The 18738-nt window shown below is 33.1% G+C and overlaps 1 protein-coding gene and 1 long non-coding RNA gene across 6 annotated transcripts; both read right to left on the reverse strand.

Moving 5' to 3' along the window:
- Positions 1–204: 204 nt before the first annotated feature.
- LOC148596531 (uncharacterized) lies at positions 205–11933 on the reverse strand. 5 transcript variants are annotated; one of them, XR_015919196.1, is made up of 6 exons: positions 11872–11933; positions 4426–4513; positions 4016–4070; positions 3750–3819; positions 1140–1311; positions 205–285 (listed from the first exon to the last, which is right to left on the reverse strand). It is a non-coding gene; the product is annotated as an uncharacterized LOC148596531 (long non-coding RNA). The 5 variants fall into 5 exon arrangements; XR_015919197.1 differs by lacking the exon at positions 11872–11933 and adding an exon at positions 5941–6049; XR_015919193.1 differs by lacking the exon at positions 4016–4070.
- Positions 11934–16069: 4136 nt separating this feature from the next.
- On the reverse strand, positions 16070–18449 carry LOC148596532 (GTPase IMAP family member 4-like). Its single transcript, XM_088564288.1, has 3 exons — positions 18320–18449; positions 16776–17176; positions 16070–16264 (listed from the first exon to the last, which is right to left on the reverse strand). Exons 1-3 carry the CDS (start codon positions 18447–18449, stop codon positions 16070–16072), a joined length of 726 nt encoding a protein of 241 aa, XP_088420414.1.
- Between the last annotated feature and the right edge of the window lie 289 nt (positions 18450–18738).

Consider the following 18738-nt stretch of genomic DNA (forward strand, 5'->3'; position numbering starts at 1 on the left):
TCATTTTGATAATGTAATATTTGATCAAGAAAATATAATGGGGATTCTATGGGGGTTGGGATTTTTTTATGGGGAATAGAGAAATTACAATTGGGAAATGGGTTGGTGACCATGGGTTATAGGAGGATGATAATTGGTGTAAATGCGCAGTTGAAACAATAAAGCTATTTAACGGTAAACTTCCCTTAACATGTAACACGTGAAAACAATTCAAAATCATTTTATTTTTCATTAAATTGCTTTGTCGTGGCATATTGCAGTTGTCAACATCAGTTATTGATTTACCTGAAATAAAAAAATGAAATTCAATTGTAAATAATGCCTACTTACAGTACTTACAGAAGATTCACTTTCCCCACATGGTTTGCTCCATTTCCAAAGCCTAAATGCCATATTTGCATTCGCATTTACCAACGCTCAGTACAGTTGAATCATATTTCAAGGAATAATGCTATGCAATGTAATAATTCTAACTAATGGATGCAACATTAGAATATAAGGTTAGGATTTGTTTGGATAAAGAATTATTCGATTAAACTTAGATTTCCTATTGTTTTAGATTATTTAGATTATCATTGCCCATGCTCACTTAACAAGATATTTAACCCATTCAGACCTTGTTATTTTCAACACATTCCACTATATTATGAGTAATCCAGGAAAACAAGATTCCAGCAGTAGTCAAAAGAAAGTATGTGAAGGGAAAAGATTTCAAAAAGAAGATGAAACAACCTAAACAGAGAGGCAAAAGTAATTGAGCAACGCAGACTCCAATAAAAACTGGGAGCATAGACACCAGAAAAGTAAGCTCACGTAATCTTGTTTTGATTTATTGATTACAATTTCGTCATTTTCCTTTAGCATTTTGGTTCCCTTGATTACTTTTTAATGTTTGATATTTTCGTTTGGAATAAAGTTAATATGCAGCCACCTTATTTTTATTTTTGGATTTTTTCTGGAAGAAATTGGGTAATTATTTTTGATACAAAGGTAAATGTGTATTTTAAGTCAGCATTTTTGAATAATTTCAAAATAAAACCAATATAAAAAAACAAGATTGTTTGTTTGTATGTTGGGGTTTAACGTCCGAGCAGCAATATTTCAGCCATATTCAGACGATAAAAAAACAAGAAACCTACCATCTGGAACAAATGCAGACACATCTAGAGTTACGGTATATGCCATCAACGCATTTTGCATTCTGACAGCAAGCTTTGCATTGTTTTCGAAAATATCTAAATGATCCTTTCTTGTCGTAATTGTTGCATTGAGACAATTTCTTTATGGCTTCGGCTTCTGGAATAGTAACAGCTGAAAGATAAAAGAATTACAAGACTAGCTTTCTTACCAGAGTACATGGCAAAGTGGAAGAAACCTATAACAATCGCCAGTTTCATAAGAAAATAGCAAAATGACAAAATAACCATTTGATTATCTTTCTAAATATTTCCATTAAGGAGTCAATGATAAGTTGTAGATGCGAAATGCATAACATCTACCTGGTTCAAAGTAAGTCTAATTTTAATTCAAACGTTACTAAATTTGCATCATTTTCACTTAACTTAGGCAATGGTTCATTCATGATAACCCAAACCAATTGTAACACTTGGTACAAAATGACAAAACCTGATAACTGTTTTCTTAAATTTCATTAAAATCATTGATAGGTTAAGAAGAATGGATAATATATTTGGGACTTTTTTCAGATACAATCAAAACTTTTGGATAAGATTCAAATTATAAAGAATACAATGTCATTGCTATATCAATGCCAATTTTTTTTAATCAACATCCAGAAAAGCGGATAAGGAAGTGTTACGAGTAACAATGGATACCCATACCGCCCATTTACTTAATGTCAAAGTAAATTATACTCAATCTGTTTTCTTGGATCAAGGTTACAATTAGTCAAAAGTGCTAAGCAATGGTTAGTCGGTTGCTCCTGTTACAACTGTTCAGGACACATGCGTGACATTATTTACAGATAACGTTGCAAATTTTGTTATTATCAGAGATTCAAACCCAAGATCCAGAAACAATGGAATACATTCAAGAGCTTATTAATATCTTTGTGAATAATTGAACGTTTTTATTGCTGTTATTGTTAGTAATGGTATCCCATTTACATAGTATGAAGTTCTTGATTCTTGTTGAAATTATAAAGTAAAACTTTATACAAGAAAGACACCTTGGAATAGATAATTTTGCCCGTTTCTCAAAAAAGGTCAGATATTGTCTAGTTATAGAACATTTTACGATCCAAAGACACAAAAAAAACGGTTGAGTCTGATTTTTAGATTATGTTCCATATCATTTGGAAATCTAGGTAAAACTGATATGCAATTTAAACTAAACGTATAGATAGATACCATAGTTTCACTTCTGATTGGAACAAAACCTGTTTTATTTTCATTTTGAAAATTGAGTAAAAGCGGCCCATAGGACAGTCAAGTTAAGGATTGCAAGGAAAAGGAAAATCAATTGAACCAGGACTCGAACGTCAAGAAGAACTTAAATTCAGGAGATAAGGACGGGAAAAAAGAAAAGCGACAAACGCAATAAAACATTAGGGCAATTCGGACTTCACCTAAAACTTACAGAATGGATCATGTGTACCGATAGGGTAGGCTACCTGTTTTTATTGACAGTAGATTGGGGGAAAATGTAAATTAAATTCTACATGCAATTAATGTATCCTTTGTTATATCTAGGGCATGTCTTACGTGTATGTAGATATTTTAGATATATACATAGGTTTGTCTGCACTTAGTGTGAACTTTGAGATGTAAAATCGGCATTATTATTTATTTTAATATAAATGAGAATAATACTTGACAGGTCAGTTGTTTACACTCCTTTGAAATGCCTGATACTCGTATTATTAAAACTTTTTATAACGAATGTCTAATAATGTGTTTGGCGTCCTATTTGGCAATCATTGAATTCATGATAGTAAGTACCAAAAAATATAAATCTTATACAAGAACCACTAAACACAAAAATAAATGGGTTGTTGGATATAGAACCTTTGAGTTATACTAATATGTCAATGGGTCAGGTACAGCTTACTACTACAGGTAAATAACATAGAAACAAATACCGTACTAACATACTACTACAGGTAGGTACCATAGAAACAAATACCGTACTAACATACTACTACAGGTAAATAACATAGAAACTACAATATTAACATCCAACTACAGGTAAATAACATAGAGACAAATACAATATTAACATACTACTACAGGTAAATAACATAGAAACAAATACCGTACTAACATACTACTAGAGGTAAATAACATAGAAACAAATATCATATTAACATATTATTACAGGTAAATAAAATAGAAACAAATACCGTACTAACATACTACTACAGGTAGGTACAATAGAAACAAATACCATATTAACATAATACTACAGGTAAATAACATAGAAGCAAATACCATATTAACATATTATTACAGGTAAATAAAATAGAAGCAAATACCGTACTAACATACTACTACAGGTAAACAACATAGAAACAAATATAATATTAACATTCAACTACAGGTAAACAAAATAGAAATAAATACAATATTAATATCCAACTACAGGTAAATAAAATAGAAACAAATACCATATTAACATACTACTACAGGTAAATAAAATATAAACAAATAACATGTTAACATACAACTACAGGTAAACTAACATTTAAACAAATACTATATTAACATACATTTTAGTGCACTAATACTCACCAGACAAAGTTACCAGAACAATTAATACAATAATTGTTATTCTCATAATGCTGATAATTGCTAATTGATTCTGCAAAGAAAACATATTCAGTGATAAAGTCAACTGTTAAAACATCGTTGTCTAGTAAACCTTAATAAAGAAATTTCTTTCACTCAGTTGGAGCTATAATATGGCAAAATATATTTACAACAAAGTTTGCTCTAATTACGTACCAATCCATACAAATTTCAGACACTGTCAATGGAATGGGTGTTGAAAGACCTACCGAATAACAGTATTCTTCTCTTTCAATGTACAAAAGCTGGTTTCTATAACTATTTCTGAATTGGAAATAAGTCAGTTAAATGTAACGTGTTTTTAATACACAAATCACTCTTTAGTTATGATCTGTATTTTTTCTTACGCATTCAAAATTTACTTGCAAGGTGACATAATCGATTTCCCGCGTGGTATTATCATCAATTTATGACAGAAAAGGTTGGAAACATTGGACATGATCCTATGATCCAATTTTTTGCAGATGCGATAAGCAGCATTCAATAGTGTTATATAATGAATTTTCCGCAGGATAGAGGACTGATAGAAGGCTATTACCGAATTATTTTCAATACACATTGGCTAAAATACATTCATTTAGTAATGCTTCTCATGTTCTAACTAAATAGGCAAACTTACTTTCAGATCTTTCAGTCCCGGTCCAGAAATGAAATTACGCGACCAACAAGTTGACTTTTATACACAACCATACACGTCTCAAACGAAACTGAAAAAAGCAAAAAACAAAAAAAAACAAAAAAACATCCTTTCAACGTGGTACTTTATTCTTCTGAATGGAATGTTCGTGACGGAATGTAATTATGCACAAGCTGCTTCCATTTTGACCCAATTCATTGATATATAAGTTGTAGAAGTAAACTGACACGTAATATTGGAAATTGAATACTTTTTTCATCTTTTTTCTTTCAAAACTTAGTGACAGTTTACGACTACAACGGATTAACGGATTGATGTTTAAAGCTCGAGCAGTAACAGTGTAGCTATATCCTAGTGACGAACATGAAATTAATGATAAAATGAACATGAAATAGGATGGGGCACAATAATAATAGAGTCGACGAGTTTTGATTATCAATAGAAATTGCGCGAGATGGGTAGGATCAGGTGGCAGCGCAAAGGTTCCTATTCCTAACGAATGTCACAGCATGGTTCTTTAACGTGCAAGGAACAATGCCATAATTTCATAAAACAATAATTTTGCCTATGTAAAACACTTTTTCCTCATTGAAGTACCAGAAAATGCTCCGTGTAATACGTTTGATCCAACTTGAATAAAACTATGTCAATGGTGTACGCGCATTTGGTGAAAAACATATGGACGTAATAAGGTAACAATTGTTCAGAACAAATATATATATTTTAGGAAAATAATGTCTTGTGGATTAGTTCATTGACATTATAAATGTATTTTTTCCTTCTTGGCATCAGTTTTAACCTATTTAATACAATGTTATATCATTAAACAATATTTGTAACTATTTATGAAAAGGCGCCGCCTATCCCTGTAGTAATAATCAGTTCTTCCTTCCCATAATATGGAAAAACTGGCCGCACACCATAGTACTGCACCCCGTTGGGACGTATACAACGCTTTTCGCAAGTTAAAGATCCCTGCTGTAGTATTCAACATGAGTAGGAGCCTCTGCTTCGCTACAAGATTAAATGGCCCGACCATACCTACCTCCCCCTATTTTCAGTGGCAATAGAAATTCGTCAACCCTACTGTCATTGTGCCCCATCCAATTTTTCCTTTCATCATTATTTTATGTTGATTTCATCATCCACCTCATGCTCATCTAGATTGATTGATTGATTGATTATTGGGGTTTAACGGCCGAACATCAATGTTTGATCTATATTCTGGCGATGAACGTGAAATGGATGATATTATGAACATGAAATGATGATGAAATGAAAAAAAAGGATGGGACACATAAACTCATGTTTACAAGTAGGTTACGAAAGGTATCAAGAACATTTACGAAATGATAACAGAACATTATAATGGTGACCAGGGACTCAAATTGATAACAATAGGTGGCATGGATCATCAGTCCTGATGAGCTTAATAGTAAATGTAGGTGGCTCAGTTCATCAAAAATGTTTTGCATAATTATATTGGCTTCAGTGTACCTCATTTTTCAGTCGTGCTTTATAGTTCTTGACATTTCTTCCGCTTTGTTAAAAAATGTATGATGACGTTTTTCATTAAACGAATATAAAGTTGACAGTGTTTTAGAACCTGGAAGGAAGGTTAAAACACATTACAGTTCATGTAAGGTGATTTATGTTTTAAGTAATGTATTACAGAGTCTTTCGAGTTGAAATATTCAAATGAATTTTAATGCTCAAATAATATTGTTTTAGATAGCAATAGTTTACAGACTCCCGGTATATGTTAAATTAAGCTGCAAATAAATTTTTGAAAATGGCTTTACCAAGAAAGGACCTTTTTGGATATTTCAAACTTTTCGGTCTTAAACTTGATGTTGTCATTTGTTTCCTTGAGTTCGGTTATTATTTCTTTTATACCAAGATCTCCAGAATTTCACGGACATTAATTTGTTTTTGCGTACGTGTGTTGGTTGTTCTGTTTCACAAATCAGGAGTAAAATGGATAAGAAATATTACTCAAACAGTAAAATCTGGCTCACACACAAAGTGAGTACAGTAAAACTGTATTACTTATATTACATCTGTTCAATAAATACTTTTTGTCGTTCAGTTTTCCTCCACTTAGCATTCTCGGTGTCCAAATTATTACCTATTCTAGTTTATAAGAAGAGATAAGACTCAGGATGAATACACTAAAACTGCATTTCGAACTGTTATTCACTACACGAATTAACAAACTTCCATTCAAAAGTTGTTTTTTTTTTATTTTGAGTTTTGGTTCATCCTAATGAAAGTAATGTTTCACCAAATCTGTGTATAAGTTAGAATAACCGGTTTGTTAATTTTGCTATCTTACAGGAGGCAAGTGTTCATGGTGTCTAAAGCACGACGAACTCTTATTTCTTGTTTAAAAACAGTAAGAGATTACATAACCAGTCTTGGTTTGAGGATCTTTAAAGATAAACAGTATATAAATGTGTATGAAATTGGCAATTTTTAGAGATATTGTTCTTGATATGGTCGATTGGTAAGGGAGATTATATAAGGGTTTCTTCTAAATGCAGATCTTAATACTCTTAATACAACTACAGGAAGTACCATAGTTATGAAAAATTATAGCAAATGTAGATAAAAAAAAAGACATACACAAAAAAGAACCTGAAAACTTAAGTAATACATACAAAGTAGCATCAGCAAATGACCAGAGAGTCGTTAGATGGCTGAGGCACAATTATTAGAGAAATAGAGGAAGAAATTTGAGGTAGCAATACAAAACTAGTACATGTTTACTGTCTGTCTTATGGAAAGGAAATATGAATTGAATAAACCACTTTTAGATCTTCAGTGTTTATTTTAAAGTTCCATGGTATTATTCTAGTCACACAAGTTCAATTTCAATGAGTGAATCATCAAACATCAATACTTATCTGAAGTTTTGTGTACCATACTTTCAATCGTTCTTAATAACACGACATTAATTAATAAGGCTTGTGATGTTATCATTGTTGCAGTCACAATTCGATTTGTTTTGTATGATGTTAAGATGTTATTAGACACCAAAAGCATTTCAACCAATTTCTATGTATGAAGCGACAATAAGCTTAATATGAAATATCTTCACATGTTTAGTAAAGTTACCGACGCTGTTGCAGGGGATGTTATATATATTGTACTTTGGTTGTTTTACCATGGCGTGTGAATTGCTTTGTGTTGTAAAAAAGTAAAAGAAGTACATAAAAAGGCCAAATTCTATCAGCCTTTCCTAATCATATCCAAAAGACAACAATTAGATCAAATAATTCTGCAATATAAAAATTACCAGGTGTGCCCCATTTTACCGCCTGGGGCACAAAACTCCGGCCTAGCACTATAAGTCGCCTTTTACGACAAGGTTCGCGCTGATGTAGACCTATTCTTTTGACACCCGGACCCCCATTGGGGTCATCAGTTGGATGAATCTCCAAACATCAACACAAAAATGTCTTGTACAGTCATATTATGACAATGTTTCCTTTTTGTTCTTGAATGACAAGATACAATAAATAAACAAAGTATACGTGAAAATATTGTTTGTATTTAAGTAGTACTCCAGCTAAGAATCATGCAAAATATGATTTAAGGGTAAAAAGCATACATATTTTTGTTTTTGATATTTTGTTTGAATAGCCATAGTAAACAAAAATCAATTTTCAGTTTTTTTTTTCATATAATCCGTGTTCTTAGGAGATAATAATTATGCACTGTAGATTTCAAAATTAAGGGAGATAACTATGTAAATGACACTCAAATACAATAGAATCTATTGGGTTTTCAATGTTGACTATCTCCTTAGAGCAGGCAGATTTGAATGAATAATTGCACATTTCATAGTATAGACCCATAAAACAACTTAATTACAAAACTAAAAATATGTAGCCTTATTTTTTATATTTTTTTTGGAAGGGGGGAAGGTGTCACATTGTTTCAGACTTTGCATGATTTCCTACAGAGACAGCTAATTAAGTGGTAAATGATAGTTAACAGCAACTTTTATATGATAAAAATCATAGTGCACTTCATAATAGATATAAAGATAGATAAAAAAATATTTACAAATTACCAAGATTCATTTCCAGTAAACTGACGTTTAGATATTTAACCAGAAATTCTTAATAGCAAAACTGACCTGTTCTCTTTAACAGCAAAATAATAATAATGCAAGATAGGAATGCCACGAGTATCACCAAATTATGAGTAAATGTGTTAAAACATACACTATATAAATAATTTTCGTGTTATACCATATAAGTTGAAAATAAAATCATATTTTCTCCATCATAAATGTATACAAAAGTAGTGAAAAATACAAATGGGGCAAATTTATAAAAATCCGATTGTCATCCCACGTCCGAGAATTTCGAAAGATTTGTCTGCAGCAGAAGTAAAAAAGGAAACGAACGTCCGCAGTCATATGGTGCTTGGGTTTTTATGTTTTGGCGACCTATACAATATCACTGCAAGAACAATTTACAACTACAGGTCATTATCTATAATAGATTGATTGATTGATATGTAGATGAAAAAAGCTGATCATCAAATGAGAAAATGAAGGAAATTCGGTTATGTTTTTACCACAAAGAAGAATTTGTGTTTAGATGTAGTTTTCAACCAAAATGCATTTAAAAAATACCTTTCAAATTATCACGACAGTCAGATCAAAATACAATTTTTGTCAACATTGCGCACATTAAACAGCATGTAGATTTAAATTGCTTACGTTTATTACATTTAGTTTCCCTTCAAAAACACAACAAAGTCTTGTCATACAAAGAAATAATCCTAATTGGTTACGAAGCTTTGTTCCTTATAATGATAGCACACAGGAAAAAGTTACATTACAATATTTTCCTGATATTATATTTGCCATGCCATTTAGTTATTTTAGGTTTACATTTCACATTTTGCATTGATTTTGACTGATAATCATAGAAAAGTACTGTAACGTGTTTTTCTTTTGAAAATGTTGGAGAACCCTATGTGAATCAATGCGTGTTTGCATATCTGCTTACATCTGCAGTTTTGTATAAAAATGAACGTTGTCGATAAACTTTGAAGTGTGCATAATAAAACTATGCATATCTTATTTTGTCAGTATATTTTTTGTCCAGCACTCACATTTATCCGATACATTTCGTATTTGTTTATGAATATAATCATGCATACAATTCTCTGTACAACATAAATCAAAAAACGAAATTTTAACAATGTTTACTTTTCATTTCGCCCCGTTCAGTTCCGGGTGTTAAAAGAATAGGCCTGCAGCAGCGCTAATCTTGTCGTAAAAGGCGAGTAAATAGTGCTCAAAACCTTAACCGGGGGCTAGGGCGCTCTGCCCACAGAGCAACTGGGTTGTGTGCCCCAGGTGGTGGAATGGGGTACCCCTGGCGTGTTACATGCTGGGGTTGTCAGGCTATAATACGGAAAACCTGACCGCAAACCATAGTGGTGCACCGTGTTGGGAAAGATGCCACGTTCCTCGCACGTTAAAGAACCCTACTGTGGTATTCTCCCGGAGTAGGAACCATAGGGCTCCGCCACAGGAGACCAAATTGCCCGATCCTACCCACCTCTCCCTATTTCCAGTGGCAATCAAAATTTGTCGACCCCATTGTCCTTGTGTCCCATCCCTTTTTCATTTCATCATCATTTCATGTTCATTCTATCATCAATTTTATGTTCATCGTCTGAATATAGCTGAAATATTGCTGCTTGGACGTTAAACCCCAACAAACAACAAACAAAGAAACTTTTCATTGCTATATGATGTAATGCTAGGGATATATAAGCAGCATCAGATATTTATTTTTATTTTCTTTCTTATTTATGAACCCAGTGTTTAAAATAGCTGCTTAATAGCGAAGTCAGGTTTTGTAAGTTACTCCGTTGTGCAACCCTTTGCATATTTTCATTGATCTCTAAGGAAATTACATCGTGAATACAGGCCGATTTCATTGGATAATCTAACAATTGTAGCCAGTGGAATTCGGTTTAACTCCGGAAAGTATAAAAGATGACAGCATGTTTCCATTATTAGGTTAAGGATATGATCTACCTGAGAAACAAAAGAGACTCAGCGAAGCGGAGAAAAAATCGGAAGAAATACGAAAACGTACATAGGATGACTACTCTATTTAATGGCTATCTAAGTTACTGAACTTAAGTTGAAAAAGGGATGGCATATACAATATTCAATATTTTGAAGCAAAACAAATAGGGTCGTTTGTAAAAAAACAAAGGGAGGATATTTCATATTTTAGACTAGTTTGACAGATGAGGGCAAGTCGGTCCAGGATTTTACTTGCCCTACAAGTGGTCTATAAATTATTTCAAACACTGTTATCTACATGTTTCAACAATAGAGGACAACAGAGCTCGTAAGATTACTTTGATAGTATGTGTGGCATATTGTTATGAAGTGAAGATGTGACCACTACACTGTCATATTGATTCGGCGAATTCTGTATAAGTTTGAATTTTATCTACCATATGGTTCAATAACAGAAGACCTTGTTAACACAACTCCTTTGAAACCTACACTATAGTACATAATTTACGTGTATTATTTATCAGTTACTTCTAAGTATTTTACTCTTTATGTTATGACAACAATCGTCTTTTTCTAGTTATATCTTATGACCTTAATTTGCCACGACGGGGATATTTTTTTTTCGGCGTAGCTCTCTTTTATTGGTTTAGACAACAATAGAGTAAAAATAACATAACCTCTAAAGCAACAATAGCTATGAGGGCTTTGTTTCGCCATAATAACCTGCAATATGTTTACACAGGTAATGATACAGTATTATCAACCGTCAATATCCGGTTCATGCATGTAAAATCGGAAGCTTAAAGCAGCATCATGACAGCTTCATTCATGTATACATGGCAAATGCAATACCAGTCTAGGAAACATTAGTTTACTTCGATGGATAAATACAAATAGGATCTTGGTTTTTTTAATATGTGTAAAACCACTATTAGAAGTTCCATGTTGAAATAAGCCATTTTCAAGGTCACAATCATTTTTAAAGTTTGATAAAATGAACTTTAACAGGTTTTATCATAGAGGGGATCCTCTGTCATAAAATTGCCAGCATACCTATATTGACTTCTAAGAAAGAACGGTGAAGTGAAAGCATACAGGTACTAAAAATACTATTTTCCTTTTAGAAATTTGACAAATCAATGGGCTTAAGATTTAGACTCTAGCAAATTATTCTCTACATCAGAGTTCAAAACTGTTGTATCCAGTGTGTACCTAACATGATAAGCTTTTAGATGATACCCAGTTTGCATATACTGGCTAAATCAAAAACAAATATACAATGCATCCTAGGAACTATTTTGTTTTTTACGGACTACTTTCTGTTATGTGCAGGCGACTTGTTCTCCTTAGTGGTGATATTATACCTATTAAAGGTAGAGATGGTTAAAACATGGCACCCAAATGTTTACAAAAATGACGTATTCAGCTTATCAATACTGGACAATTCGACCCAAAAGAAATTTGGGACCATAATAACCCAAAATTCACTACCAAAGCCGACCCATATATATTTCAGATCATGACAATAGAAGAATGCTTAAGGACAATCAAACCATAAATCATAACACATTTTACCATTTTTTGAAATTAATAATAACAGGGTTGATACAAATTATTAAGTAGCACTCCAGCTAATATTCATGCAAAATGTGATTCATGGGAAAAAGCCTACCTACGTTGTATATATGTGTTTGAATGGCCATAGTTAATAGAAGTTAACTTGCGGTTTTTTATATTGCCCGTGTTCATGCGACATAAAAAAAGAATGTACTGTATATTTTAAATTACGGGAGATAACTCTGTAAATGACATTCAAATACAATGTAATCTGTTGGATTTTCAATGTTGATTATCTTCTAAGAGCAGACAAATCGAGATGATTAATAACACATTTCATAATATAGACCCATGAACAACGTAATTACAAAAATAAAAAAAAATATGTAGCCTTTTTGGGGTGTATCACGTTTTTTTTTTTTCAGATTTGGCATGTTTCTTACACAGACTACTACTAAAAGAACTTAGGCGTTTAGTCAGGAGCATTTAAGGTATCACCGTCATCAAATCAATGATTCAGTAAAAAAATAGTTTAAGGACATTGAAAATGATAGCAGACTGAACAAAGATATACAAACTGATTAAAAGCCTATGTTACACGAAATATATCAATTTGTGAAAATTTATTACAGACGTAAATATTTTTTTGTGTCAAGGATTTTTTTAAAGAAATAGAACAATCTAAATGTACCAAAAAAACTATCGAGTCCAAGTAAATTCAAATTGTTTCTCGCATATAGGGATATATTATCACAATTGTATTTTCCAAATATCACATTCACAAATTTATTTATATTCATATATCAAATTTTAGTTAGATATATTATGGATACAAATATTTACATACTTAAACTTTCCAGAGCAGAGTATCAAAGTTTATAATACCAGAAAGCGTATAGAAGAGGTGCAATTGCATGATGGTATACCAAAATCATCCGACTGTCTAACAATCCTTCTCCACACGACACCGTCTTACAAACAACTTTTAAGTAGAATTAACTTCACTTCTAGAAATGCTAGAACTCTAACCAATAGGCTTCTGGAACAGGGTTATGTTGCTACAAGATTGAATTCATCTCTACAGAAGTTTTATGGTCGTTTTCATGAACTCGTTATGGTGTATCCATCTGCACCATGAAAACTGATTTATTCAACGGGTCATAGTTTTCCTTCCCTCGTTTGTCTACCCCGGACTTGACTTTTTATGGGCAACTCGGCGGGTGTTTCTAGAAAAGCAGAAGACGCTTACCCTACCGGTGCACCTGGTCCTTGCTCCCATTTTTTAGTGGAGTCCGGGTTGCTTATTTACTTTTGTTACTTTGTATGAATGAATGATTTTAGTTACTTTATATTCTTTGTTGTGTATGTCTGTTTTCCATGTCTAGTCTTTGTCCCTGGATTGCGTTCTCTTGATTACCGCTATAACCTTGGTTCCCTTGATTACTCTTTCTAGTATAGTTCATCAATAATATTTTGTATAATATTTTGGGTTGCCATATTTGTCTAGCAAAATTAAAAGGTATCTTATAAGGCATGAGCAAATGGAAAATAATGTCATAAAATCACATTCTAAAAATAATTTTACTAACACGTAAATTGAAATGTAAGTAGACTATGCAACACCGATAAAATGTCATGGAGGTACCTAATAACTGAAAACCAAGACAAAAACAATTTTAATGTAACAAAGAATATTACTTCCTCTAAAATGTTTGCATGGAAACAGATTATACCCAAATATACACTTTTAAACTAAAACAACTAACACCACGTGTTGATACTCCTACTCCTTCCAAAAGAATGTAATACCCATTCAGGAGCTATTCCAGGGACAAAGACCGGGCAGAAAAACCAGACACACACTATAAAGAACATAAAAATAACCAAATAATGCGTACAAAGTTAATGAGCAACTCGGAACTTACTACAAACTGGGAGCTTGGACCAGGTGAACCGGTAGGATGAGCGTCCTCTAGTTTTCTAGAGAAGTTGTGCTTTAGAGAATTACTGTATGTATTTACATTACCTACGAACTAAGTCTAATTCGTTCATACAAGTGGTAAAAGAAAGATAATACTGATGAATTAACAAACAATATGTGGTTATGAGAAGATGTGTAAGATACGCAAATCATGTCGATAAAAATAACTGCTGACCTAAGACCAACTGACAGCATGATCAAATTTACCAAGGAGAATATGTACTGGATAAGCAAAACTTACTTCATACGTTACGAAAATTTATTTATCAACATTATAATTAAGAATATAATTTAGATTATTTTAAATTTGTATTACGCTAAAGTGTTAAAGTCATCTGGATAAATGGAATAAGAGATGGATGTCACAAGATGTAGTTGAGTTGAATTTTGATCAATAGTTTGTAAGATTGATTGATTTGTGTCTGACACCTGATCATCAGTATTTAAGCTATATCCGGGTGATAAACATAAAGTGGATGATAAAATGAACATGAAATATTGATGAAACAAAAAAGTGGGATAGGACACTAGGATAATTTCGACTGCAACTGGAAATTGGGATATGTGGGTACGATCTGGTAATTTAGACGCGTATAGCGAAGCTGCAGCCCATACTCGACTGCAGTGGGGTTTTAACATGCTATGAAAGTGATATATTTCCCAACACGGTGCACAAAACTGACCCGGTCTAATTTTGTAAAATTAAAAATAAAATCTAAAATAAAAATTAGAGGTGACACTTTGTGCATGGAAATGTTGATTGTGTATAGTATAGCATTCATACATAAGTAGGTGCAATACTTGTGACGGTAAAGAGGTGAAAATTGCATGCTGTAAGCTATTATGAAAGATACTGGTCCTCAACGGATTGGGTTATCTTCCTTGAACCAACTGAGCCTTTTTTTTCAACTGTAAAAATTTGCTTGAACTTTAAGAATTAAAATCATGAACAAAATTTTTTAAAAAAACAGGCACACTATTTATTTTATTTTTTTTCACAATAATACCATGCCCGCTTATTTATTTTTTTCTGGCAGTTATTAAGTGATATTTTAGAAAACCTGTTTCTTGACAATTTTGGGGAGGCAACTACAATTTGTTATCTCAAACTGCTATATATCTTTATTATGTTACCATGGCTACGGATTTTCATGACAAAATGCAAAATAATATCTTTCTTTTCCATTGTTTTGAAAAATATATACTTTTTACAAGAAAAATTATGTTGGATTTGCTTGTTTAACTGTCCTTACATAGCTTTATTTTCACAAATTGTCATAATGTTATCTGCAGTTACCTATCTTTACAGCCCCGTGCAGGTCCGGGTGTTATAAGAATAGGCCTGCAGCAGCGCTAAGCTTGTCGTAAAAGGCGACTTAATAGTGCTCAGAAACCTAGCCGGGGGCTAGGCGCTCTGCCCACAGAGCAACTGGGTTGTGGAATGGGGTACCCCTGGCGTGTTACATGCTGGGGTTGTCAGGCTATAATACGGAAAACCTGACCGCAAACCATAGTGGTGCACCTTGTTGGGAAAGATGCCACGTTCCTCGCACGTTAAAGAACCCTGCTGTGGTATTCGATAGGAGTAGGAACCTTTGCGCTCCGTCACAGGAGGCTAAATTGCCCGACCTTGCCCATCCCTCCTTTTTCCAGTGGCAATCAAAATTTGTCGATCCTATTATACTTGTGTCCTATCCTTTTTTTCTTTTCATGTTCATTAAATCATCCATTTCATGTTCATCGTCTGAATATAGCTGAAATATTGCTGCTCGGACGTTAAACCCCAACAAACAAACAAACAAATCTATCTTTACAGGGAACCTTAACACCTCTTCTACTAGATTCAAAGAGTCAACAAGCCTACCAAACAATGAGAAAAAAAAACATCCGAAGGCAAACTGCGGGTTTTTAACGAGTAGGGAGAAATTTCCTGCAACTTAAGTCTTTCCGAAACTGGCACACGAAACGGCAAATTTACCGGCTCATTGAATTCGCTTTTTTGTGATATATTCTATTATTATTGTCTACATTATTGGGCATATTTTCTTCCGTCGCTCATTTAACTTGCTTTTGATAACCTCTGATTCTCGGTGCATTTTTTCTAAATGATTCTCCTTTAAAAATTCTTGTTCTTGCAGATACTCGTCTTCAGCCCTTTGTAATTCCTTTGATAATTCTGATCGTAATTTTTGTTCAGCTTTTAAGACTTTTTCCTGTCTCTATGCAATAAACAATCGCCTTTCTTTTAATACTTTATCCAAGGCATATTTTATCCTTTTTTCCTATCCCTCTTTCAGCCTTTCAATTTCTTCTTGTCTCTACCTTATCAACTCTTCCCTTCTTTTATTTCTTCAGAGTTAATTTCTGAACTTTTCGAATCATTTTAGTCTTGTATTCATCGACATTTCCGTAAATATTTAAGTCTGAACATTATTCGTTGGACGGGTCGCTCGAATTTGCAACTACTATATGTTGATTGTCATCGCCGTATCGATATCTATTCGTTCTCTTCATGCTCCTATTCTCGGTCACCTTCTTATTGTGTTGTACAGGTTTCCTCAGACAAACTGTTTGAAATTTGTATGTCATTTAGTTTTCTTTCATATTCTTCAAGTACCCGTGTAAGTTCAGCCTGTTTTTCATCGTCAGCAGCTACCAGTTCATCTTGGACTGATTCTATGTAATTCTTATGCGCTGACGACTGAAAAAAGCTTTTGAATGATTGTTTACACAAAACGTAAGTTCTTCTAAAATTTGAAGAGAATGTCGTTCCAGGGTCTCGTCTGTTAGCCGATTATTGATTGCGATGTATCGGCCATTGCATTTTTGAAGGCCGTTTTTCAAATCATCTCCCGATTCTTTTAAGAACTGCTCAGCGCTGATGTTATCGTGTTTTTGATTATCAAGTTTTGTTAACGCCAGGAATGCATGATTACAAAAGTCATCACCAAAGATTTTGAAAAATTGTTCAAATGCTTCGTTTTCCTCATTTGTGAATCGTCCAGCGAAGAGAAAAATATGAGGCCCTGGGAAGGTCAAATTAATACACCGCTGAATTTCTAATGTCATAATTTCTGATTGCAGCACGGTATCGAACAGCCCTGGTGTGTCTACGATGACAATTCGTTTACCTAAAAAGACAAGAAAAATAAAAGATTCGCCTATAAATCGATGAAACAAAAAGTCTGTGAGATTATTTAGCTATGAGCAGTAGCTTTTTAGCAAGGCTCGCACTTCAATTTAAAAAATTAAAAACTGGACCAATTTGAAATATTTCATCAACGCTGAAAAATGGAGACAGCCAATCATTACAAACAACACTGTCAGCAAGATACTAAACATTGATGAATTCAAACTTGACAATGCTATGAAATAAAGTAACGTACGTTTACGGATAATTGATTTGGTTCTTTAAACAATCGTGGATTGTACATACTACATTTACCCTAAATAATTTAAGATATAGAATACTAAAAACTATAAATTCAATTTCATATCCATAGAGATCGATGGTTCGACTTATTGATTCAATTAGCAATCAAATGAATACTTCAAGTGTCTTTATACTGTATACTTGTTTCAATGAAAATCATATAATCAGTAACATTACAACTAAATGTAATAAGTTCAAGATTCGAATGAATTGATCGTTGTCTAATTATTTCATGCATCACCAGGGCAACTCATGATTCAACTGTACAATAAATACGATTAATTCTTGTACTGTATCCAATTGTCTTTTATCTTCATACCACACTCCTTTTGCACTACCGTATGGATTATTGTAATTTTAAAATTCATATGCTATGCCACAAGATGCAAATTACACAGACAAGTGTACTGGACTAGACGTGTAATGAGTAGGCTTTTATAACATGACTGTGTTGCTACATGATCAAAATCAAAACTACCATGGATCGTGTATGGTGTTTTCATGTGCGCAATTATTATGTCCACCATCACATAGTTTTATGCTCTTTGTGATCACCATACAAATCCTTGTTCCATTGATTATTCTCTAGTCGAGTCCGCATTGAGCAAGAAATTTAAGAGGATAGAATAAATCCATAAGAAGCTAACATTAAAAAGATAGAGAACAAAAATATAATCAAAATGCATTGCGGATAAATTCTGTATTAAAAATCATTATCAATTTAAAAGTTAAATTCTAAAAATACCAAATCATAATACAAATGTAATACTACCCTAAATAGTTAATTAACAAAGATATTATCAGTTATAACAAAACTTGCTATCTACCTAATGTTACATACTGTTTCGAACAGCTTCCTGCATTACGCACTTGCGTGTAACTGACTTGCCAAACGCTTTTGCATCAAAGGCTTTGTATCCCAATAGTGAATTTCCGGTGGCACTTTTTCCAGACCCAATCTTCCTAATCATCACAAAAGAACTTCATTTTCATCCCCTACAAACAGAAACAATAATGTTTACTAGTTATATGTAGCTTGAAGATTGAAGTCAACACTACAGACGTTTCATGGTCGTTATCGTGAACTCGAAGATCGCGTAATGATGTATCCATCTACGCTATGAAAACTGATTTATTAAACGCGTCATAGTTTTCCTTTCCTCGTTTGTTCATCCCGAACTTGACTTCTTATGAGCAACTCGGTGGGTGTTTCTAGAAAAGCAGAGGACGCCAACCCTACTAGTGCACCTGGTCCATGAT

This window comes from Perna viridis, chromosome 15 (genome assembly GCF_037379345.1).
Source record: "Perna viridis isolate PV_CMFRI_1.1 ecotype Kerala chromosome 15, ASM3737934v1, whole genome shotgun sequence".
Lineage (NCBI taxonomy): Eukaryota > Metazoa > Mollusca > Bivalvia > Mytilida > Mytilidae > Perna > Perna viridis.

Bases quoted from the DNA above. Each gene is read 5' to 3' on its own strand.
- LOC148596532 (XM_088564288.1), bottom strand. From the start codon at position 18,449: ATGATTAGGAAGATTGGGTCTGGAAAAAGTGCCACCGGAAATTCACTA. The intron at 17,177-18,319 runs GTATGTAACATT...TTGTCTTTTTAG, and splicing joins GCAGGAAGCTGTTCGAAACA to GTAAACGAATTGTCATCGTA. The intron at 16,265-16,775 runs GTAAACAATCAT...TTTATTGCATAG, and splicing joins TAGAAGAACTTACGTTTTGT to AGACAGGAAAAAGTCTTAAA.